Raw genomic sequence first — 25,590 nt, 5'->3', positions numbered from 1 at the left:
CAAACACGCACACACACTCACAATGGTGACTTGTACATTATAACCAGAAATCTGAGTTTCTCCTTTGAACTCAACCTCCCCTAATTTCCAAGCCCCCACGCCCCTCTCTAACCTCCGTGTGTCATAATCCAGGGTGAGTCCATTGGGCCAGCCGAGGTCGGTGTTGATCAAAACCTTACGGTCCGAGCCATCCAGGTGGGATCGCTCAATCTTGGCAATGTGACCCCAGTCTGTCCAAAACAGGTACCTGGAGAGATGAGGAAAATTGAATGAGAAACACAGCCGTTCTCTCATAAACACACAAACAACAAGTTATGACTGCTCCATTTATAGAAACACTTAATATATTGTCCAGGCCGGGATGTAAGCCTCTCACCCTTTGCTGGGGAACACAGCGATGGCTCTAGGTTCGTCCAGGCTGTTGTTGACTAGGACTTTGCGGCTAGTCCCATCCAGCCGCGCCACCTCAATGGTGTTGCGTCCCGTGTCTGTCCAGTACATGTTCCTGGACACCCAGTCCACAGCCAGCCCGTCTGTGGTCTTCAGGCCCTGGCTTATGACTGTCTCCATGCCGGTACCATCCAGGTTGGCACGCCTAATCCACAAAGGAAGTGATTAATTACGTCTGATAAATGATGACATATGCATATTCAAGGCTCATTTGTTTGAAATGCCCGTTGGGGGGCATTTAGGGGGGCCCACACTTTGAGGGTAGGAACACCACAGGGTTAAGCTTTAGTTGCTCAATACTCTACAGCAGTGAACGTGAGGTCTGGGGACCCCCAGGGGTCCTTGAGGGGGTTCCAAGGGGTCCTCATCTAAATGATTGATAGTTAGGAGCCAAATGGACCCTTACGCGTCTGTAACTCTGAGAGCGTAGAAATGGAATCAATTTCCATTTGGTTACACTCTCAGAGTTGAGATAACACGATAAAAATAGAAACAATTGGGGGTCCATGGCCTAATGCATCAAACAGGGGTCCTTGAAATTAAAAGGGTTGAGAACCACTGCTGGACAGGTTTGTAAAAAGGAAAAAGTGATCTTCCTGTTCTCCCCTGCCACAATTAGTAAGAAAGCAATAGAATTAAACATGAGGCAAACGTTGCATTTAAACATGTTTGCATGCCTGTGGTCGCACTGTGAGTCCTAGGACTACAGTAGTTCATGGGCTAAACATGCCAGACCACCAATATGCTCATAAGTTGAGGATTTCCATTTGTACGGTTGAATCTACAGGAGTTCAAGGCCACTCTTGGGTGTGTGTGCATACCCAAGCATGTGTGCGTTTCTACCAGTGGTGTAAAGTAACTAAGTACATTTACTCAAGTACTGTACATGAGTACAATTTTGAGGTACTGTTACTTTACTGGAGTATTTCCAATTGTCTATAGATACTTTTACTTCTACTCCACTACATCTCAGAGGAAACTATTGTACCTCCACTACAATTATTTGAAAACTTTAGTTACTATTTACTTTACAGATATAAATGATTACATTATAAAACATACATTAACCACTTTAGCCCTATTTTATACCGAGACTATTTGAAAATAGCTGATCTATTTGCGTTGTGAGCTTGTAGATCTGCTATTTTCAATTTTTTTGTACTTTTACTTTTGGTACTTTAAGAACATTTTGATACCAATACTTTTGTACTTTTACTCAAGTACATTTTTTATTCCAAACTTTTACTTGTAACAGAGTACTTCTACATTGCAGTATTGATACTTTTACTTAAGTAAAACATTTGAGTACTTTTTCCACCACTGGTTCCTACCTGATAACATCCAAGGTGACATCCGTATAGTAGAGTTTCCCGTCCACGCTGTCGTAGTCCAGAGAGATGACGTTGTGCAGCTCTGGTATGGGCACGTGCACGTCCGTGTGGTCATCGGTATCCAGGGAGATTCTGCGCACGCTGACGCGGTTGGAAAAGACCAGGTAGGTTTCCGGGGAGTCGTCGCACGACCTGCCGTCTCCCTTCAGCATGATGCCAGTGGGACAGGCGCAGGATGTGCCATTTGGACGGGGCAGGCACAGGTGAGTACAGCCCCCATTCCTCCTGCCACACTTGTTAAAACCTGTAGAGGGCAGAGGAGAGTAAAGAGAGGGAGAAACAGAAAGGCAGGGAATGGGGGAGAGAGAAAATGAAATCCTACTTCACAATGTAAAAAAATAAACCTACAGTACCCATGTAATTTTTTTATTTATATTAGTACATGTTTTTCTAATTATGCAAAAAGCAAAGGGAATTATGTACATCTCCATGATCTGAAGCAAATAGGCTACATTAGGGTAAATATAGTTTGGTAAGAACACACATTAAGCCAGAAAAAAATATTACTATTAAAAAGTTTATTCATTTGACAAATGCGTTTCCATAGCTGAAGTGTCTTTACCGATTAATACTTCCATCTCCATCTCAAGCGAGCAAACATAAAAACCATTTGGGGAACTTTTTTTTTTACGTTTGAAGTCATAATTCACATACAGTAACAACACTACTAGCCTGACTCACCCAAAGGCTTATCTCTGTCCACAGCCTGGATGTCCATCAAACCTGGCAGGTTGGCTCGTACGGTGATGGTGTTGGCCCCGTTGGTTTTGTCTGCTCGCTGGATGCTGCGGCTCTGCCAGTCTGTCCAGTAGATGTGGGGGCCCAGCAAGGTTAAGCCATATGGGTGCTGGACTGGAGACACAAGGGTATGCCGATTCTGACCACTCAGATCAGCAGCCTCAATACGCTAGAGAACAGATTAGAATACAAAAATAATACAATTGTAAAGACCAGAGAGAAGGAGAGAATTTATCTAAAAATATGTAACTATTTTGCCAGTTACATACTGATATTACTCAGAGAACTGGGTGAAAAGATGGCTCTGGGTCATCACTAACCTCTGTATGGGCATCGGCCCACAGTAACTGCGAGCCTGCCTTGTCAATACAAAGACCATTGGGCCAGCCCAAGTTGTTACTGATGAGAACCAGACGGTCCGAACCGTCCATCGCTGAACGCTCTAGCTTGGCATTTTCTCCCCAGTCTGTCCAGTACATGTAGCTGTAAGAGAGACAGTTGGAGGAATTAGAAAATAACTTTCTTGCAACCCTCCTCCTAGTCTGGGAGGCTTAGGCTCAAAGCCTGAACAACAGGGGCGCGGCCACTGAGTTCTGATTCAAATCAACAGCCAATGAAGAAAAGGGGGCGGGATCCACATGCAGTGGGTGTTACATGTAAATAGGAGCGACGGGAAGCAATTTCCCCTTGAGAAATTGCGGCCGCCATTGTTGTGTACTGCTGTTTGCCTCTCGTCTGACTTTTTAGACGAGTTGCACAGCTCTCAGACCGGTAAGAGGCGTGTCCGCTCAGATTCTGAGCGTAAGTTACATCCCGCCCACAAATACCAGGGCTCTGGCCCAGAAGTTCCTCGCCGCTCCCGTTTGTATGCAAGGCGAAAAACTTCTGGGAACTCAGATTACCCTCCTCCTGGCTCTTGTATGTCTCGTGATAAAAAAAAGCTTCCTCCTGATCCAGTCTTCTCACTGGATCACAGGAATATATTCTAACCAATAGTATAGGACATATCTTTTACTTTGTTCACCATGAAAACCATGTTGGTTTCACCAATGAATTCTATCTTTTCTGACAAAGTCCAAAGTCTACAATTCAATTGTAAAAATATTTAAAAGCCTTTGTTGTAGCATGGCTAGGCAAAGTTAAAAATGTTTTATTTAGCCAATACCTGTCTACATTTTCCTTAGAATAAAAGAACCATTTGATAACCCTCTCCAAAGAGCACCTGGTCTCAGTTGGCTTAAATTAAGGAAGGACCCACGCAGCGCTCCTACATCTGTGAGCTTTATTTTAGTTTTATTATACTTTGTCATTCACCTTTTTAGTGTTTTAAACACCTTGTAACATTGATTTTGAAAAGTGCTATGTGTGTAAAGTTATTATTATTACTAGGAACTGAAGTAACATTTTGAAAAGTGCTATGTGTGTAAAGTTATTATTATTACTAGGAACTGAAGCTATTTCTGTAGCTGGCGGCACTTAGTCGCCCTGGCCTGGATATATGACAACAAGACATTGTGATGTAATGTACAATAATGCAACATGGTATTATAGATGAAGGCCTGAATAATATGAAAATGAAGAATGTGTCCCTGGAACCTCACCCCATTTCATGGTAAAGAGCAATGGCTCGTGGACTGTCCAGGTTTTGCCAGATCAGAACTTTCCTCATGGAGCCGTCCAGGTTAGCCACCTCGATGCGGTTGGTACCGGTATCTGTCCAATAGATCTTCCTGCCCACCGCGTCCACCGCCAGGCCATCGGTGGTCATTAACCCTGAGAGAGTATGTGACTCAAATTAAAGAAAGAAGTATTTTCTACATATCTATTGCCATTGTTATGCTTTATTTCAGATAGTTCAGAGCAGAGAAACAGGAACCCAAGGGCAGAGAGAGGAGACATATGTGAGACATGATGGGGGTTGGATTGGAACATGGATCCTCGTCGCGGCTCACAAGGAGCATAGGTCTGTGAATTAACTGGCGGAGCCACCAGGCACTCCCAAATGTCAACGCTTACAATTCATTTAATGTAATTAAATAAACAGCGTTATTAACTATTAGTACATGATATAGCTCATTTAAGTTGGCCTCACCAGTGAATACAATATCCTCATGTGCTGTTCCATTGATGTTGGCTCTGCTGACTTTCTTCAGTGTGCTATCAGACCAATACACCTTTCCTGCAGGGGGCGCCACATGCACATATGTTAAGATCTAGCTTCAATACAACACATATGCACACACACACACACACACACACACACACACACACACACACACACACACACACACACACACACACACACACACACACACACACACACACACACACACACACACACACACACACACACACACACACACACACACACACACACACACACACACACACACACACACACACTCCAGAGGGTTTACAAGAGTGTAAACGTCATGCCACATCTCAGATATGTGATACACACGCACACACCTTCTTTGGGGTCAACTCCAATAGCGATAGTGTTCTTCATAGAGCCATTCACAGCCAGAACCACATCTGCAAAGTAGGGAATATCCAGAGACACCATCCTAATGTCTGTCCTCCGAGCAAAGACCAGGAAACTGCTCATGCCTACGAATTCAAGATTACAAATTCAAATCTTGCTCAATGTACGGACTATTAAAGATGTTATGGTAGATAATTTCTCATGGAAATACAGTATGGATGATATTGTGTGTCGCTGACAACAAACATCACGACTGCCTAAAAATATATCTGAACATAAGCTACAATATGATTGATTAATGGCCATTATTTCTAAATACATGGATTCCTGTATATCCAAGCAGTTTTAAGTAACTGCCATGATAACCACCAAGATTTCAATAATGAGTGGCATTAAACAGAAGCTTACGCTAGATTATTAGAAAATATTGAGAAATGGATGTAGAACATTATAAATGATAAAGAAACTACTGTAAAATATATATAATCCACTATAAGCATGACTATAATGTGTTGTGACACTATACATTATAATGTTTATGACGTTATTAACGAAGTTTACCATGAGTACATGTCTTTCCGTCCAACTGTAGATTGATGCCGGTGGGACAGGCACAGCTGGAGGCTTTGGGAGCCGGAGCCAGGAGACAAAGGTGGCTGCAGCCTCCATTATTCACCAAACACGGGTTGTGCACTACAGATGAGACAGAGACACATGAGACTTAAGTTCAACATGTTGCCCTGAAGCCCCTCCATTGGCTGGGGACTGGGGCAAAGTAGAGGAGCAGCCTGTCAGAGGACGCAAAACTGCAGACAAGCAGACGGCGAGACAGACACAGGAGACATTCCAGGAGCCTGGGGGAATCCTTGGTAGGAAAACCCTATACATCACTCCCATCAGCGATGCTTCAACTTGGTATGAGCCCCAGGTGTTCTTCGCCCTCTGATCAGGGATCAGTTTAGCCAGTCCCCCCATAATCCTTTCTGTGACATCGGACACTTAGTTTTTGGGGAGGAGGGAAATGGAGATGGGAAGATTCTGTCTCTCGCCATGGTGGGAAAGCACATCATGGTGAGCCAGTTACCCGTTTCCAATGGTTACCCTGTATAACATTTTTTTAAGACTTTCATTGGATCCCAGCTCTTTGCTCTTAGTTAATGTACAACACAGCCTCTCACAATACTTCATCAATATTAAGTTGTGCGCTTTTTCTATGTGTGGTAACTGTGGTCTCTGAATACAGTATGTTACAGAACATATGTTGGTCTTCTCTCATGGTCTAATACATATTTATCACATAACCACATACCCTGCATGAAGGGGCTGACAAAAAGGCAGAAAGGCTGATAACCGACATCAGCCCTAGGGCCGATAAAGTGTCTGCGTAAGGAAATTAGCGTGTCAAACATGGCTGCCACGGTCATGGTATCTGCACACATATGCGATTCCAGATGCAGGCATGAACGCATGCAAACACACACAGACAACAGACAAACAGACCTGTGGCACGGTGCCGGTGGAACATGTGTATGTCCATGAGGTTCTCTAGGTTTTCGGCCAGTGTTTGGCGTCCCAGGCCAGTGAGTTTGTCAGCGCTCTGGATGCTTTTAGACTGCCAGTCTGTCCAGTAGAGCTTGTCCTCATGCAAGGTCAGCCCAAAGGGATGGGGCAACTGGGTGCCTATTAAAACCTACACACAAATAATAACACATAATACATAAACATTTATTTGTATTTTTTACATAATTTGTACTGAAGCAATACATTTGATCCCATTGTTTATACTGCTGGAATATCTAAGCTAGAATTTGTGTTTATCTCGTGGTACTAATGTTCACTTATGGAGTACAACGTTTCTGATGTTATTTGACAGTTACAGTACCCTGTCAACAGCATTATAAGCATATAAGATAATACAATATACTACCTTTTTTGCATTTCTTTTTTTTCTTACCTGTCTGTCAGAACCGTCAAAGTTGCCAAATTCTATGGTTTTCATGCCAGCGTCAGCCCAGTATAGGCGTTTGGTCTGGTAGTCGATGGCCAGTCCGTTGGGCCACGTCAGGTTGGACGATATGATCACGATGCGGTCTGATGCATCCATTCCGGCACGCTCAATTTTCGGGTTGGCGCCCCAGTCTGTCCAATACATGAAGCTAGAGGAGAAGGAGAATTAATGAAAAAGGTTTTGCTTACTAGAAACAGCACACTAGGTTTCACAAGGTTCACCGGGAGGATGTAATTGATTGAATTAATATTTTATAGATTTTTTGATAATCATCTAATTAAAAACCCCAAATGGTTGAGACACAAAAAAAACAAAGGCTTGTTTTCATTGTGGAACAATGGCACTCAAACAACTGAACAAACAGTGCAACAAACAACATGGCCAATGGTGTCCTTTGGAACGTCTGTCCAAGCTTGATGCACCGCGGAGGATTCGAAACCCTAGTCTCCACGGAGGTGCAGAGGAACTTTACCCCTGAGCCACCCGGATGCCCCATATCATGTAATTTTATATGGAATTATTAAATATGTGTCTCTTACCCCCCAATAGGGTCTACGACAATGTCCCTGGGCCGATCCAGGTTCTCCCATATCAACACTGTCCGCATGCCTCCGTCTGCGTTGGACACCTCAATGCGATCTGTACCTAATAAACACACATTCACAAACACAGTTTTACCCATCCAGTTTTAAACAATGGACACTGCCATTGTGAACGTCAAAATGCAATACTCAATACGTTATTGTGAACATTTAATACGGCAGTATGATTACAACATATGAGCTTTACCAGCATCAGTCCAGTACAGCTTGTTGGTCACCCAGTCAATAGCCAAACCGGCTGGGCTCTCCAGGCTGGTGTCCACCACCACCTGAAACACAAGGCCACAGCTCACAATGCCATTCTCAACTCCACTCTGAGAGCAACTGCTGTGATTTCACGCTCTCCCCAGTAGGTGGGGCTATCACAAGTCTCACAATCCTGTATTCTCATCTTCTCCCATCCAACGCTCAAATCTCATAGACGTGAAATGCAAGATGAACGAGCTCGAAACAGTGGTTTGCCTGGCTGTTTGTTAGAGGGGAGCTTGGCTGTTTTGTTTTTAGGTTCAAAGTTCAAAACGCCCAAATTCCTTTAATAATTAGTAACTTTAGTAATTACTTTAATTAATTAATCATTACTTTCCCCATGTATAAAATATGCAATACAAATAAAATATTTGTGTTTTAGTGGGAAGTCATGAGTCGACATGAGTGTCCGTATGAGTGATTCTAGGTTAATCATCACAACATATACATACATATAAATACATTTGTACCACTGACCTCCTGCTTGGTTCCGTCCCACTGTGCCCTGTTGATGGAGTCTGTAGTGACATCTGTCCAGTAGATGAAGCCCTCCTTGGCGTCCCAGTCCAGAGCCACGGCATTGCGCACGTCAGCCAGGGGGATGACGTCGTCGGACATGTCCTCTGTGTCGAAGCTGACTCGTCGGATGTCCGTCCTTCGGGCAAAAAGCAGGAACTTGTCAAGACCTGATTAAAGACCAAAGGTCTTCTGTCAGTGCTCTAGGTTCAACAATGGGGGTGGGGTGTCAGCATAACACACAGCACAACAACACTAACAAAAATAATTGTCAGAACCCTAGCAAACTAGCAGAAAGCTAGGGGTGTTCCAATACTTTAACAACATACTGTACATGTTTTATTTGCTTCATGAGTTTTGAGTTATGAACTCTCACTGCTAAAAGTGCAAACCACTGACATCATCAACTAGCCCTGTCAGAGATGGATTGTGTCATTGTGTCATGGAAATTTCATTTCATTTAAATTTGTAAACCTTCTCTCACAATAAAATTAATTAAGAATTCACTCAATCCAAAACTTTTTCTTTTTCTTTTATCAAGGATTACAAGGAATTACAAGGAACTACTTCTACTCTACTTCTGCGGAATAAGATTTCTTTATGTTTTTGTGGAATTCCCCTTTAGTGGATACAGTATATTAGCTAACCATTAATATGCAGATTTAACTAAATTATCTAGAACTGGGTTACCCTCCTATGACTTAACCCTAAAGGCCCGTCCCTACCAAGCACAATCCTACTATAAATTAACTAAATTCATTTCGCCTTCAGTGTGCACATTCATCTGTAAAGCTCTGTTCTCCTGACAAGCCATGAAACGGCCCCAGATTACACCAGAATTCCACTGCCAGGGACTACAGTAAATTCACATCACGATATATTATCCCTATCACAGCTTCTCTACGGTGATTACGTGTTAGTTTTAGATTTAGAATTCATCTTAAAGATGTCACTGATTATGTTTAGGTCTCAGTTAGAACTGGTTTGTAGCCACATTATCCAGAGGTCCTTGCAAGAGCCTGACATTCTGAGACTGGGCTCTTGTGGCCTTTCTAAACTCTAGGCTGAAGACCAAAGGTGATCCAGCCTTCGCTGTCAGTATAAAAAGGCCTCGACTGAGGACCTTAGGCTGGCAGTGTCATCTTTGAATAACATCTTACGATACATTTAGAGAACACGTTTTAAGTATTACCAGTGGAACAGGTATTGCACACACAACTGACCTATGTTATTTAACAGCATCATGTTCTCATTAGACATGAGTCATACAATGTTGTCATACTGCAAAGTTTCTGAAGTTCATCAACTCACTTTTGGCACAGTTGTAGTGGTCCACCTTCTTAAAGCCTGTAGGACAGGCACAGGTATACGTCTTGTTGCTAGGGAGACAGAGGTGGCTGCAGCCACCGTTATTGTTCCCACAGCGGTTGCGACCACCTAGAGGAAAAACAGAAAGTTGGGGAAATTAAGTACGTTTATTGATTGATTGATACTATAGAATACTTTATTAACAGTTTGCAAAAAGTACAGAGGTACAGTTATAAATGTTACAATTTAGGCATTTAGCAGACGCTCTTAAAGGGCAAGACGACTTTGGTAGAGGTTTGGGTTGTGTAGTTACCTTGCCATGATGTAACCCCAAAGGTGGACAAGAAATCGAAAATAATTGCTCCATTGATTAGAAATTGATAATTCAAAATATGCTCAAAATGTGTTATTTTTATTAAGAAAAACACGGACTGGATCCGCGGATCTGGTTCCGGATTTTCAAATAGTAAAATCAGCAGGAAATTGACATGTTTATAAAAAATAAAACAGTACTGGGTTTGGTGATGTTCTAAATTGTCTGAATCAACTTTATTTGTATTTGTTTACGTGCCAAAAGAGTGACTTTGATAGCCGTTTTACTGTACAATGTAAGTCAATTAGGAGCATCCAAAGGCTACAGGCATGATCGATTTTTAGGTTAAATGTGTAGGAAATTGGACACGTGCTCTGCGAGAACATAGCAGAAACAAAGAGTCCTACCAGAAACAAAGTCCTACCCAGATGACCCGGAAGTCCAGCCACTACGTGATTGTATTAGTTAGGATATATTCCATGTGATACCCTTGCCTAGCAAGAAGCAATCATGAAACTAAATGAACCATGGTAGCCATCTCCTCCCAATCTCTGGCAAACTTTCCCACTCCAAGGCCACTCTAACTGAATTCATGCCTTTTCATCCGACATTTGGGGGGCATTTAAAACTCCTGAATGTTATTTTCATTTGTTTTCATGAACTACAGTAGTAGGCAGTCATCATGACAAAACTCCTTTTCAATGGACATCTGACCAAGAAATAAACAGCGTCATGCACAGACACAAAACCTTCAGACAATTAATATTATAAAACAAGCATGGTACACAGCAAAATCCTCACTTTAACATTGAGGGTGTAAGAAATACCACATTAGGTTCCCCAGTGCAAAACGTAGTGCAACAGTCTAATGGGATAAAGTTCAGCATTTACAATAATTACTAGTGCAGGTGGCATTTTCCTGATAAAGACTTTCTTAACAATGGTGTACCAACCTAGGGGCTGTCTCTGGGGGTATAGTGTGTGGATGTACCAACCTAGGGGCTGTCTCTGGGGGTATAGTGTGGATGTACCAACCTAGGGGCTGTCTCTGGGGGTATAGTGTGTGGATGTACCAACCTAGGGGCTGTCTCTGGGGATGCAGCGTGTGGATGTCCATGGGGAAGTGTAGCTTGTTACGGATGATCTCCTGGTTCTTGCCGGTGAACTTGTTGGCGCTGTTGATGCTCTTGGTGTGCCAGTCCGTCCAGTAGAGGCTGTCTTCAAACACGGTGATGGCGAACGGGTGGGGCAGGCCTAGAGGGGCGAGAGAGTCATATATTTTGAAAATGACAAACTGTACATGCAGCAGTAACCAAAAACCATTACAACACAAACATACATTTTTGAGCAAAGTTGCAATTATCAGCAAAGTAAATCAGCCTAACAGGCGACATGCTCCAATTTACAGTTTCGGATTAGATTAAAATAACAAAAATTGCAATGTTTGTTTGGATAGGCCTACATAAAAAGCAGGGGGATATGAGTGTGAAATTTGGCAATGTTCAGAACCGCTTTCCATGCAGCTCTGTGGGCTTGGCTGATGTCGCAGCCTCATTTATGTCAGATCATAGAGCTGCTTTCACTTAGCCCATGTCCCATCTGCCTGTTGCTAATTAGGTTAGCCTCATGGCTAGGCTATAACCAGAGGGAGAGACAGGCGCTTTGTGGCTTCGCTCTTAGGAGCAGGCCTTTTCCATCTAGGAACTTGAAAGCAGGATCAAACGCCAGCCCCTATCCATCAGCACGTAATAAAAGAGTAACTGAGGGGTACTCCTCGCAGATTGATCTTTGTGGGCCGGGCATCTGCCCACACTCTTTCTAAACCATTTCTCTCTGCTCAATCCCTCTCGTGGCCTCTGGTCTGTTGAGAGTGCTGAACGGGTGGAAAAAGTGATTTTGCCCACTTCATTTCTGTTGCTGCTGCTGCGCCGGGCTTGTGGCAAGGCTGTTGGGAGCAGAGCTTTTAAAGCAGGACTTCTCATTTAATGACAGTGTTTTACAGCAGAGTGTAAATGTCAAGTGGTAAATGGCCGGAGCAGGATAGAGACGAGAATGATAAAGCGTTGTGGAGCTGTGTGTGGTGTTAGTGTACAGTACGAACGTGATGACACACCTTGCACATCATCTCATATATTCAAGTCGTACAATATTTAATTACTCTTTCTTTTTTTTCATCCCACGATTTTGTAGCCCCATTTTACACCCAGTGCCAATTGTCTATGTAATCCTGGGCACTACCTTCCCTCTGCCAACCTAGGGAGGCCGGGGCCGAGCTCATGCCTCCTTCAATGCATAAGAGCCAACTGACCTTCATATCACCTGACAGGGCAGTTTTAATTACTCTTTCTAATATTACTTAATTTTCCATGGCTCATGACGGAAGGTTTACATTTGATTAAATAAGACTTTTTTTTGAAGAGTCAGCCAAGGCAACAGAGGCCTCACACCCCCATGGCACTGTTTAAAAAAAAACTCCTTCACCCCATCTATCTTCCTAGCATCCTTCTTTTCCTTGCCAACTGGTCCAGGTGTGCGTAAGGCGATACCGGCTGAATAGGGGACTGTTTTCTGATCTTATCCCGAAGGGGATGCATGGTGCGTGTGTGGGTGTGGGGTGCTAAGAACAGTGGACCCTCTTCCCTCACTGTCGGCTATAGGAGGAGCAGTGTGGGTTAGTACGGCATTCCCTCCTCTCTTTTGTCTTCCTCTTTCCGTCCCCCGTGCAGCTGCCTCTCCACCTGCCTCGTCATCGTCACAACCCACACCTCCTACTGTGCACTGGCAGGTCCATTCTTTTCTGGTGTCCTTATCAACATCACACCTTTGCTGTGCAGCATGCATGTGCAGTAGGCACGCACACACACACACACACACACCTACAGAGCACACATGCATGCTTATCATGGTCTCTTGACTTCGCCTCCCGTCAAGGTGCACAGGTGTGCAGGCTGGATAAGGGCATCAACCCCCCCAACCCACCCCCTTACACACACACACACACACCCACCCATCTGTCCCCGAGGCCCCAAAGACGGAGAAACTGGAACACATCCAGTTATTGTGCACTCACATGTACGCGCACGCGTGCACACACACACACACACACTCACTCACACAATGTCCATTTTCTCAAAATACTGAGAGCAGACATGTAAACACAAGTACGCGGCTCACACACATAAAACACATGCATGCCCAACCATAAACCAGCCACCCCCGCCCCACCCTGCACACAGCCCCGTTTGCTCTGCCCGTTGTCTGAGCAAACAGAGGTTTCTGCTGGAGGGACAGGGGCAATTACAGCCTTTTATCCTGAGAGCACACATCATTAAGGGCCTGTGGCATAGCCCCCTCTCCCTCTCAAACACACACACTCCCACCCACCCACCCTCCTGCGCTCTCATCAAACCCCGCCCCCCCCCCACCCACCCCCACCCCTTCTCTTCCCAAGTCCTTCGGTCTTTCCTATACTTCTAAAAACCCCTCTGTTGTTACCGCACCACTCCTAAACACTCCACTGCTCTCTTCAATCAAACAGGGGAAGAAAGCAGACACACACACACACAATTAGGCTTATTGTTGAGAAGGAAGGGATAAACACTTTGGGACGGCCGTAGCTGAGTGGGTAGAGAGGATGTCTGGTAATCAGAAGGTCACCAGTTTTCCTCCCATGTCTACGTGTCAAAGTGTCTCTGAGCAAGACAAGTTAACCAACCCCACCCTCAGGCCACTCATCATGACCATCTCAGCAGCTATCAGCTGGGTGAAGGATGGTGAAATTGAACTTCCCCCATTGGATTAACAAAGGGGAGTGGGGGGGGGGGGGGGGGTGGCAGTTACGGAGCATCAGGGGGATGCACGGGCCGGTTGGTGGGAGCAGGAAAAATGCCCCTGGTGAGGAACTCTGTCACAATATTGGATGGTGCCTACAAACAAGTGAACCAGGAGACCTGGTACTGCCAGACCCCTAGTGGTTGAAAGATCAGAGCACTACGTCACGCTAAGCTTGGCCAATCACAAAGAGGACAGAAGACAGACCTCTTTTATGCCCATGTATGGACGAAAGGGGGACAGACAAAGCCTCATGTAGGCCCGACCCCCTGGGTCTGGCAAACAGTCCAAGACTGGATCCGGATCTCTGATCCAAGTGCCAGATTGCTCATGGCTTGACATCTGTGCATACCTGATGTTTTTTTTTAAGCACATGCACGCAAACGCAAACAAGCAAAGGCCGCGCTGAACAACATAAACACAGGAACGCATAGCCTGAGAGGCACAGGATTTATGCTGACATTTATTGGATGTGCATGTTTGAGTGTGGGGAGCTAGGCACACGTGTGTGTGTGTGTGTGTGTGTGTGTGTGTGTGTGTGTGTGTGTGTGTGTGTGTGTGTGTGTGTGTGTGTGTGTACAATGGTGCACACATGCTCATACTGGCCTTTAATGGAAATATGGCATTGATTAACTCCACATGGAATAATAAAATAGAGTCAGTGCAACATAATATATCTCTCTCATTGTGTGTGTGAGTGCACGCACAGTATGTATGTGTATGTATCAGTACCAGTGCTGTGATTAATGAGATATCTAGGAGCTGTAGCAAGGCCTATGCAACCATCTCTCCTCTCTCTCTCTCTCTCTGCTTTCTCTCCGTTTCCGGCTGATGGATCAATACGTACACTGTAAAATGATTAGTGTATTTACCCTGGCTGATTACAGCCTTACGGTTACGTCCATCCAAGTCGGCCCTCTCAATGACGTGGTGCTTGGCGTCCACCCAATACATGCGGTGCCCGGCGTAGTCGATGGTAAGTCCATTGGGCCAGAACAGGTGTGTGTCGGCAATCACCCTCCGGTTGGACCCGTCCATGTTGGAATACTCGATGCGTGGAGTGTTGCCCCAATCCGTCCAGTAGATCTTACTGTGGCGGGGAGAGGGAAAGACATGGGGAGACAATTAGTTTTACTTACAATTTACAAGGAGCTTTACTTAGTGGGATGTTCACATAGATCACAGCCGACTCAATCTGGGAACCCATCGCCAACTGAAAATGAAAAACAGCGCCCTCTGCTGTTTGTTCTATGTCTGTTGGCTCTGGGAGGAAGTCGACGTAACACCAGAGCGCAAGGAAACCGGTGTTTGTGTTATGCCTTCAGCGCATCACTTCCGGTTGGTGCGACTATGTTTTCATTCCCACTAACAATATTTCTACACGGAACACTAACACCACTTCTCCCAGAGAACATGGATCGTTTTGGTTATAAGCCCACTTGTTTCTATGATGAAAGAGTAAGTTAAAATGTGAATATCTTTCCGTGGTTTTGTCTGCTCCGCGGACGCTATTGTTAAATTAGTTTCGGTTTGTTTCGAGGGGGGAAGGATAGACGGACACGTGAATCCCGCCCACTACATTTGATTGGGTAAAGGCCCGCTTCCTGATCTGAAGGCACGCCCATGCGCACTTGTTATGACGAACCTCCCCGACAGATTCCAACGCAGTGCAGAATCTGTTCTTGAGAGATTACAGCCGACTTGGCACAACTGGCCACTTCACTTGAGTTATGCACTTTTTGTTATAGTGTACTATTAGTGATCCTACAGCATATTTTACCAGTCAGTTGAGTTCCAACATTGCATTTTGACTGGCTGATGTTTGTATTCATACCCCTCATTGGGGTGCAGCGAAGGGCAAGTTTTTCCATGCTCTGCCAGAGAAGGACCTTGTGACGGCTACCATCAAGGCATTCCAATGAGTACCAATACGCATCTGTACGAAAGTATCATTCCGCCCTATTAAATGTTGCTGGTGTACATTATACCTGTACCCCAGTAACGGCTTCCAACTGTCAGAAATACCATATCATTAACGAGCATTAGGTGAAAAATAATTATAGCGACTTTGTTCCGTGGAAAATCGGTTAAAAGTTTTTATGACAATGAAACTAAACCTCGTGATCAGCCAGCACCTAAAATAACGCAAAAGCGCTGAATCAATGGTTTATAGTACTTTCAAACAAGGGCCATGATGCATTTTTTCATGGAATACAGTTTCACAATAAGCTTGTCTCATCATTGTCTTCTTGACATCCAATCATAAATATTGATAATGAAACTGTGGTATATTCCCAGGATTGCTATACTGCAAGATATCGGCACTGGTGTGCAGAGCTGCAGCATGCCAGTGCCAATATCTCACAGTACAGCACTTCCTCGTGTATTATTGCCTAATTACAGTCAATCAACTAGAGTTAGTGGCTAAGAGGCTAATGAGTGCCAATATCTCTCGACAACAGCAATCTGAATGCATGCATTAGCCATTGCTACCTCTAACGTAGCAATGGCTGCCGACTGCTCTTAATAACAATGTAGTTTACCCTTTCTTCACTTTCTAATCATAAATATTAATGCTGAAACTGTGGCATAATCACAATAATACACACGGTCATGCTATACCGTGAGATACCACGGATCAGCACACCAGGCAGTATCAATATCATGGTGCACACCGTCTCATGTATTATTGCTAAAATATTCCAGGAGGACTGCATGAAGACGGAACTCTACCATGGCTGCCATTGTTTGCTATCAACACACAGCACAGTCTTAAGTTTCTCTACTATCACTCACTTATCTGTTCCCCACCGTCTCAGAGCCACTTCATCAATGGCTTCCAATTAACCAATGCAAATGAGCTTCCTAATAAGCTACACAAGATTTCTAGCTTTCTCTGGGGCTCGTTCCAAAGCTTTTTCCTGCCATGGCAGCATATACTGTAAGTCCGGAGAGAAGGAATGAAAAGAAAAACGTTACCTTCTCCACCATTATTAGATACTTGTTCCAGACAGATGCTAGCCTTTGGGCTGCATTTTGCTGCCAAACTGTAATCTCTGCTTTGCCTCTACACAACACTGCAACTGGGCCAAATCGGCCAGGGATATGTATACCAGTTTGTATACACTGGGAACCATCTGCTGTGAATTACATGGTGTATGTGTGTATTATGTTTGTATTCGTACCCCTCTATGGGGTGCAGGGCAATGGCTCTGGGTTTTTCCATGCTCTGCCAGAGAAGGACCTTGCGATGGCTCCCATCAAGGTTGGCCACTTCGATGCGGGACGTCCCAGAGTCAGTCCAGTACAGCTTGTCATGGATCCAGTCTATGGCCAGGCCACCTGGGAACAGCCACACAGCAGAGGGAATAGAATGAGATAAGGATAGATAGATAGATATAGAGTTGGAAAGCGTGACATAATTTTGCAGGCTGAAAGATAGCATCTTAGCTATTTGGTGTGTAGTTCAAAATTCCTATGGAAACTAGGAATGGGATTTTTGTAAAGTGCCAAATAAAGTATGAACTGCACAGAAGTTCACTAACCTGGACTGTCTCTTTGAAATAAAAATACTAAAACTATAATTGATTTTGCTATTTAAAAGTAAAGAACAAGGGTGGAGCTCCAGTGCGTGCAGGCGAAAGTCTGCTGCACTGCATCATTGGTAATGAAGTCCGAAGGTAAGCATGTTGACATTAAACGTATTGTGAACATACAGACTAAAACAAAAAGCAGCTGGTATTTACATTTTAACGCTTGTAATAAAGCAAAGTCTCTCCCAACCATCTGTGCATCTCATATCTTAATTTGATGGTGTTCCATAGGAAACTAAATGGTGGAGATGCTAATCTTTGGCATACAAATGTATACAAAATTATGGCTTCCACTAACCTACTCAAGGCGTGTCTGTGATGTGTCTGGACTGAGAAATAATGTAAAAATACAGTACTTCTGTACTGTCGACAGCCTATGTTGAAGACCACTTTCTGTTCGATGATAGGCAACAAAGTGTTCTAAATCAGAACCACATTTCCTTTGCATAACCCCTGTTTTTCATATTTACATTTTGGGCATTTTGCCAACAACCGGCAACATGGAAGAGTTTATAAAGACTTGGTGTCAGCAGGTCATAAGGCTGTTTACAGGGTTTGAGCTTGTGGTCATGTTGGTTACTGTACTTTCTCTCTAACCACTGAATCCCACACCATGAACCTTGTCCTGCTTCTGTAGTCAATGTACCCTGGCTGCTATTAGCTCAAATCCTCACACATACATTGTACGTGTGCACACACACACACACACACACACACACACACACACACACACACACACACACACACACACACACACACACACACACACACACACACACACACACACACACACACACACACACACACACACACACACACACACACACACACACACACACACACACACACACACACACACACACACTCACACACCCTTTGATTTAAAAGTGGTTGCACAATATGTATCGTACAATGTATTAACATTTTGTCTTAAGCATAATGTCAAACTTAATTGAAGGCTCAATCAGTGATCCAAGGGTAAAGAAAAATGGGCAGCCCTAAAAAGAATAGCAGTGGGGACATGTTTTCATTCTCTAGTTGATTGACTCAGCTCTTGATAGAAGGACTAACACTATAAACAATCTTTAAACTGTATTTCCTGTATTTTGGGGCTGTAATACATGTGTTTATGTTGGTCATATTTGTAAACATTGGCGTAAAACATAAACATTTTGATTTATGATGGGGTAGGAAAGTTCCAGCATATTGTCCATCTACACATTAAACTATTTAAGAATGTATGGGACTATGGTCCAGAATTTTGCCTTTATATTATGCATTCCAACTGTGTGTGCTTTAAAGTGCACAGTGGCAGTCTAAGTCTAATGCATTAAGGCTTAGGCTGAAACATGTTCATCTTGGGTGTGTCTGTGAGCAGCTAAGCTGATCGGTGTGAAACCTTGCACGTACTCAAAGTAGGCCATGGACGAACCGCCACCCCACATTTTTCAAATCGGCAGGTGGCTTTGGGCCTATAACTCTTGTTGAACCATAGGTCGCACATTATCCGTATACATTATCTCTGGAGTCATGTGATCAAGATAGTCAGACCTTTCAAATTCCATTATTTTTTCTTGCGTGTGACATTCAAGTGCTGCGAGGTCAAGTTCATGGCAGCTGCCATGACTGGACGGCTGTCTGATTTCACTACCCGGGTTAAACAGGTTTCACCTGAATGTGAAATTACACACTGTGTCATCCACAGATAAATTCTGGCTCGCTGAAAAAAGTCACCTGAACTTAACAGTGTATTGAATGGTATTTAAGTTAGCAATCACATCAAAGCACACACTCTTAACTTGCGTTTGTTTGAGCAGCTTTGTGAGGAAATGATGCGTACAAAATGAGTACAAACGCCTTCTCTAGTCTCTACACACTAAAGTCAGATGGCTATCAAAGGGGAGATCGCTGGCCAGAGTATTTGAGTTCAAGTTCAAAGCCATACTTGAAAGCGTTGCTTCCATTTCCAGCATCACACCATTGTAGAAGTATAAAAGAGTACATTTCAGGTTTTAATTAATACATTAATTACTTAATTGATTATTTTAATTCCGGTCATGGCCGTCCATTCACTCCCCAGTCTGAAAATATTGTCTATATAGAACCGGTCTCCGGTACAAAAAAGGTTGGGGACCCTTGATATAAAGGACATGATTTTGCCAACTTTTGATCTATAGAGCGTGCCAAAAATCCTGAAGGGGGCGTCAACAAGTGTCTTTTGGTAGCAGCGGACATCTTTGAGGGGTATAAACCAGGTTGACTTAACATTGCCCAAAACAAACATGTCTGCGCTACTATGCCGCGCCTCCCCGTGGTGACGGCGCGTTGGCACGCTCTATTCTACATTCCCTCTTTGACATTATTGAAATACATTAAAACATTGTCGAACACAGAAATGATCAAAATCTCATATTCATTCATATCTATCATAGTATGATGTAATACACTGTATAACAAAGCACCACACGCACAAAAACTCAAAATGGTACTCCTCCAAAACACCCTGATATACCCTACCTGGGCTCTCAAGGCCGGTAGAGACCACCTCCTCCACGTTGGAGCCATTGAGGTTGGCCTTCATGATGCGGTCCAGTGTGACGTCAGACCAGAAGACCAGCTCATTGCTGTGGTGGAAGTCCAGGGCGATGGCGTTCTCCAGGTTGTTGAGGAGCAGGGTGTACTCTGAGCGGTGCGGTAGCACCTGACGGATGTCTATGCGGTTGGCAAACAGCAGCACCGGCTCTGGACCTAAGAGAGAGACAGACATTATGTTAAGATAGTTTACAGTACACTACAGTAGATCCATGGTGGGTGGAGTCGAGTGTCTGGGAACTGAACTCGATCGTCCATTAAGAAGTCATAATTATACACTTTCTTTATATATGGCAACTTCAGAGGTGAAAGAAACACAGAAAGACAGAGAAGGGGAGAGAAGACAGAAAAAGAAGAAAAGAAACAGATGAGAGAGGTGGGGAGGCTGTGGGAGAAGAGAACACAACAGGATTTGACTGTGACATAGCGAGTCAAACTCAACTACTGTAGGAATGCAAATGGAAAAAACAGTGATCAGAATCTAAGAATCCAATTATTGCCAAACACAATAAGTTTTCCTTTGAAACCATCGGCACAGAGACAAAATGAGAGCCAAAGAAGAAGTGAAAAAGAAAGGTTCCAGGTTTTGAGTAGGCATTGGACAGATGTTTGAGTTTGAGAGTGTGCGGTCAGTTTTAATAAGAGACATCATTAATCTCATAGAGAGTGGAGGGGATGTGGTCCTGGCAGCTCCCCTGACAAAGTCCTAACCCTGGGGTTCAACACCGATCACTGCCTCAGACTGACGGTCTGCAGTTGTCTACCATTACTGCAGAGCTAAATCCAGAACACCCCATTCATCAGTTGACCTCATTCTCCATCTTAAGACCCTCACAGAACCAAAAAGTAACCCCTTTCCTTTGCAGCGGTGAAAAGAAGCAGCGTTTCTCATCCTCAGCGCTTGCCGACCAGTGAACCGGGAACTAAAAACAGAAGTAGTTCAGCTTGTACACTGACTTAAGTGAACTGAAACTGAATGTATTACAATGTACTGAAATTGTAAGTAACCAACATAATATCAAACTTAAACAACAGAATATCGATGCCTGATAACACTGATCATCCGACAGGCAAATAACAAATAAATGCAATTAAAAAAGGCTGAACATGTATTTTGCCCTCATACACTATTTTAAAACTTTGTTGTGCTGGAATCAAGGACCAGAATCCTATTCATATTCATCATAATCATATTTCATTCCTGACTAATTCAAACCAATAGACAAGATTAATAACAGCAGACTTGTCCTTTTTTATGGAATTTCTGCTTTACTGGAAACAGGAAAGAGAACAGAGAGAAAAGATTACTTCCAGGATCTGAGGCAGGATGTTGTGACTAAATGGACTATATATTTACTAGTTGAACCACCAGCATACCCATTATTGTATTATTTGATATAACTGGATATAACCTCAAGGTCAAAGGTAAATTCAGGTCCAAATGCAAAACTAGTTGAAAGTCACTACATTAAACCAAGCTTAAAGGAATGCAAAATATTGTGAAAATGTCTTGTATTGGGAGGCCAGCCCATGTCAGGCACCCACCTCTCCAGTCCCAGTTAGTTATTTTGTGGTGGTCAAAGGTCAAAGTTGACTTAGATTTACCTAGAGCCTTGCAGCTGCGCTTGTCAGGCCTGAGCTCGTAGCCCGAGACACACCAGCACGTGAATCCCCCCTCTGCGTTGGTACAGCCTTGGCTACAGTAACCCTCTTCAGCACACTCATCCACGTCTGGACCGAACCAAAGACACACAGAACGGGTGATGGGGGGGTGGGAGTGGGTACAAGAGATGGAGAGACAAAAATAGTTCAACTTTTAAGTTATCCATACTTGACATTTTATATACTGTAACTGCACATATATAACACACACACACACACACACACACACACACACACACACACACACACACACACACACACACACACACACACACACACACACACACACACACACACACACACACACACACACACACACACACACACACACACACACACACACACACACACACACACACACACAGCTTGCTGGCTTCTTTTTTTTTTGCCTATGAGGCACTTTCTCAAGACAGTTTTCAAAGTGCCACACTAATATAAAGAGGTGCTGTAAGGTAGTATAGTACCCTTGGACTGCTCAGTCACATTCCAAGTCAGAACCTGATGTATCTAGACACATATACACGCGGACACAGTCAAATCTAGTGTTAATTTAACTCTTCAACTGTCAAAATGGACCCAGGTCCAATTTTTACACACACGCACACACCCACCCACACACACACTCACACACAACTTACCCTGGCAGGCTCTTGCATCGTCCATGAGTTTGTATCCAGTGTGACAGGTGCAATGGACCAAGCCCCTAGCCATCTGACACTTCTGGGCGCAGCCTCCATTATTCTGGTTACAGTTTCCTTCACTGGGGCGTGGACCTGCACACACATGTGGATACATAAAATGGATCCATAAAATATATTAAATGGGCCTCAGTCTAAAGTACATTTATACAGCCGTGCCTTCCAAAACACACACACACACACACCATGAAAACGCACACAAAAGGTGCTTCAGTCAAAAATACGAAACACTACTATCCCACTGCCTCTGTCAGGGGTAAAGCGGTGTAGGTCAAATATTAGTTTGTATGGATCCAGAGGCAATCCAGTTTCACATGACACCCTTGCCTCTGGATCCATACACACTCATATTTGACCTACAATCACCTTCCTCTAGTCTCTCTCTATCATCTTCTCCCTCTCGGCTTAAAGTAAAGTAAAATCCTGAGTGTTCATTAATCCATTTGTAAACTCTAGTTAAATTAACATTGAGGATTTTACTTTGTACAATACTTGCCCTACGCAAAACCAAGACATACCACCCTGCTACCATGTTAGCATGCTAACATGTTATAAACACACACGCGGTCTCATTCACAGTGGTGTGTCGACTCACGGCAGTCCTGGTGAGGGTGTTCGTCTGTTCCGTCTCCACAGTCGTTGGCGTCATTGCACACCTTCCTCTGGCCGATGCAGCGGCCATTACCGCACAGGAACTGATCCGGTGCACAGGGAGGGCTATCTGTGAGGAGACCCGCATGCACACACACACACCCACACCCATGATGTCTGGACTACAGAACGTGGAACAGGTGGTTGCCAGTTGTATTCCAATAGTAGTGGCCAGCACTGGCAATGTGCTTCTCTTCCAGTACACTGTAAAATACTTAATTCATTTAAATCTGAGGTGTACAAATACGGGTCCATTTGGTTTCATTGGTACACCCTCAAGAGTTAAATTAACACTGAGGATTTTACTGTCTAAGTGGGACACAGAATTTTATGCTAGCATGCAATAAATCCATTTTAGGAAAAGGAACAACCCGAAACAACAAAGAGTGAAACAATACAAGCCAACTTGCTGGATATTGACATTTTATCCTGTGTTGTGTAATCCAAACCACATGTACGCATGCACATACAGTATACTGTAAGTAAATATAACAAAACCTATTCAGAGCTAATGACTAGTTTTCTGATGCTATCAATTGTGACAGCAGGGGTGACATTCTTTCCAAATTTGTCTGGATCTGAAAGGTGGATATCGTTTTTTAAAACTCAGCTATTCAGTTCCATCTCCTCCTATTCGTAAACACTAGCTATGTCCTCTCATCTGCTGTGAAAAAAGAAAATACACATCTCCACCATCGCAAAAGCACTAACAAGGCTTTTAAGTGCGAGTTCAGTTTTGGGGTTTGGAGTTTGAGGGTGTACAAGGTCATCCAGCAAGATGGAAAAGAGGGACACACACACACACACACACACACACACACACACACACACACACACACACACACACACACACACACACACACACACACACACACACACACACACACACACACACACACACACACACACACACACACACACACACACACACACACACACACACACACACACACACACACACACACACACACACAGCTTCCATGTGATCAGACTGAACACAATACAACCAGCGCACTGCGATTCACAACAATAAAATGTTTCGCTTTTTCCAACAGAGACCAGGGTTGTCTGAAGCTGTTGTCATGGTTACTGCTGAACCTTGTGTTATATTTAGACTGGGAGGAGAATACGCAAGCGGGGGAAAGAGAGAGAAAGAGAGAGAAAGAGAGAGAGAGAGAGAGAGCGAGCGAGCGAGCGAAAGAGAGAGAGAGAGAGAGACAGAGAGAGAGAGAAGCTAAGACAGAAACAGAGAGATGGAGACAGAGAGATACAACAGAGGGAGACCAACGCACAGGAAGAGGGCGAGACAATGAGAGAGACGGGTGGCCTGAATCTCACCTGTCTTCTCACAGCCTTCCTCGTCGCTGCTGTCCGAGCAATCGTCCTCACCATCACATCGCCACGACAACCGGACGCAGCGTCCCGTCCCACAGCGGAACTGGTCGGGCCGTGCACATGGACGTGGCTGCACACACACACACACAGACACACACAAAGTAAACAACATAATATACACATGTTGACAGACACACATGCATACAAGTAGTCGCACATACACACACGCACATGCGTTCACACGCACACAAATACAGAACAAAAGTGGATTTGCACAGGGAGCCTATACTGTATAAAAGCAGGTTTATTATCCTACACTGGCAAAGCTTCGCAATAAGTCCATAAATAATAGAGATAGAAGCTGCAATCCGAAGTTATTTTAATGAATAAAATACGATTTTAAATAGTTACGTTTTAAGTAGAGTATGTTAACATAATAAAACTTGTTGAGGGTCTCCCATTGAGAAGTTTTTACCCTGGTGTTAGGTAGGAGTCAGGACACCTACTGGTTGACAAGTAGTACTGCCTGAAGCACATAAGTGCAATATCTCCCTGCCATTTTCCTTTTGGATGAGCGGTAGATGTTTAGAGTTACAGACTGCAGCTTTGACAACATTGTTAAGATCTAGTGCTTGGACACTCACTGCAGTTCTTCTCGTCTGATTGGTCATCACAGTCAAACTCTCCGTCACACCTCCAGCCGGCGTTGATGCACATCCCACTGCTGCACATGTACTCTACTGACCTGCATGGCTGGTGGGAGGCTGTGAGACGCACGCACACGCGGACACGCACACACACACACACACACACACACACACACACACACAGAAACAGATGTCACCTTACAAACATTCAATCCCAAAATACTTTTCACGTAATTTGTGAATATTCTTTTATGTGAACATTTTGCACATTTTGTGAATTCACAATCTCAAATCCACTGTCTTGCCATCCCTCCATATTTGGATTAAAGGAGAATTCGCCCGACGTTATTCTTACCTAACCTTTATTATGACGTTATGATATCCTAGGACGAGTGGTACAGTACAGAAATTCCATAACGGATCATAACAGTTAAAAACCCACGCCTATGGTCCTTGCTTTAAATCGCGTATTTTAATAGCTCTTTTATTTTTCTCTCTGGAGAGATCTGATGTCGACCGTAAGC

At 43.9% G+C, this 25,590-nt stretch overlaps 1 protein-coding gene across 1 annotated transcript in view; it reads right to left on the bottom strand.

Moving 5' to 3' along the window:
- Positions 1–25,590, bottom strand: part of LOC308090956 (low-density lipoprotein receptor-related protein 4-like) — a 109,399-nt gene that overhangs the window by 7,008 nt on the left and 76,801 nt on the right. Inside the window, 25 exon segments of the mRNA XM_080436228.1 lie at positions 113–247; positions 377–595; positions 1,782–2,085; positions 2,523–2,748; positions 2,900–3,062; positions 4,181–4,352; positions 4,672–4,758; positions 5,049–5,189; positions 5,626–5,757; positions 6,565–6,754; positions 7,019–7,220; positions 7,612–7,717; positions 7,862–7,943; positions 8,398–8,606; positions 9,748–9,873; positions 11,135–11,311; positions 14,761–14,978; positions 17,074–17,230; positions 19,999–20,229; positions 21,679–21,804; positions 22,374–22,508; positions 23,029–23,154; positions 24,423–24,528; positions 24,530–24,549; positions 25,064–25,183. Of these exon segments, the coding sequence (XP_080292354.1) occupies positions 113–247; positions 377–595; positions 1,782–2,085; positions 2,523–2,748; positions 2,900–3,062; positions 4,181–4,352; positions 4,672–4,758; positions 5,049–5,189; positions 5,626–5,757; positions 6,565–6,754; positions 7,019–7,220; positions 7,612–7,717; positions 7,862–7,943; positions 8,398–8,606; positions 9,748–9,873; positions 11,135–11,311; positions 14,761–14,978; positions 17,074–17,230; positions 19,999–20,229; positions 21,679–21,804; positions 22,374–22,508; positions 23,029–23,154; positions 24,423–24,528; positions 24,530–24,549; positions 25,064–25,183 (3,910 nt within the window).

Source organism: Gymnoscopelus braueri, assembly GCF_963280865.1.
Source record: "Gymnoscopelus braueri genome assembly, chromosome: 1".
NCBI lineage: Eukaryota > Metazoa > Chordata > Actinopteri > Myctophiformes > Myctophidae > Gymnoscopelus > Gymnoscopelus braueri.
This window is presented reverse-complemented; position numbering and strand designations above follow the sequence as displayed.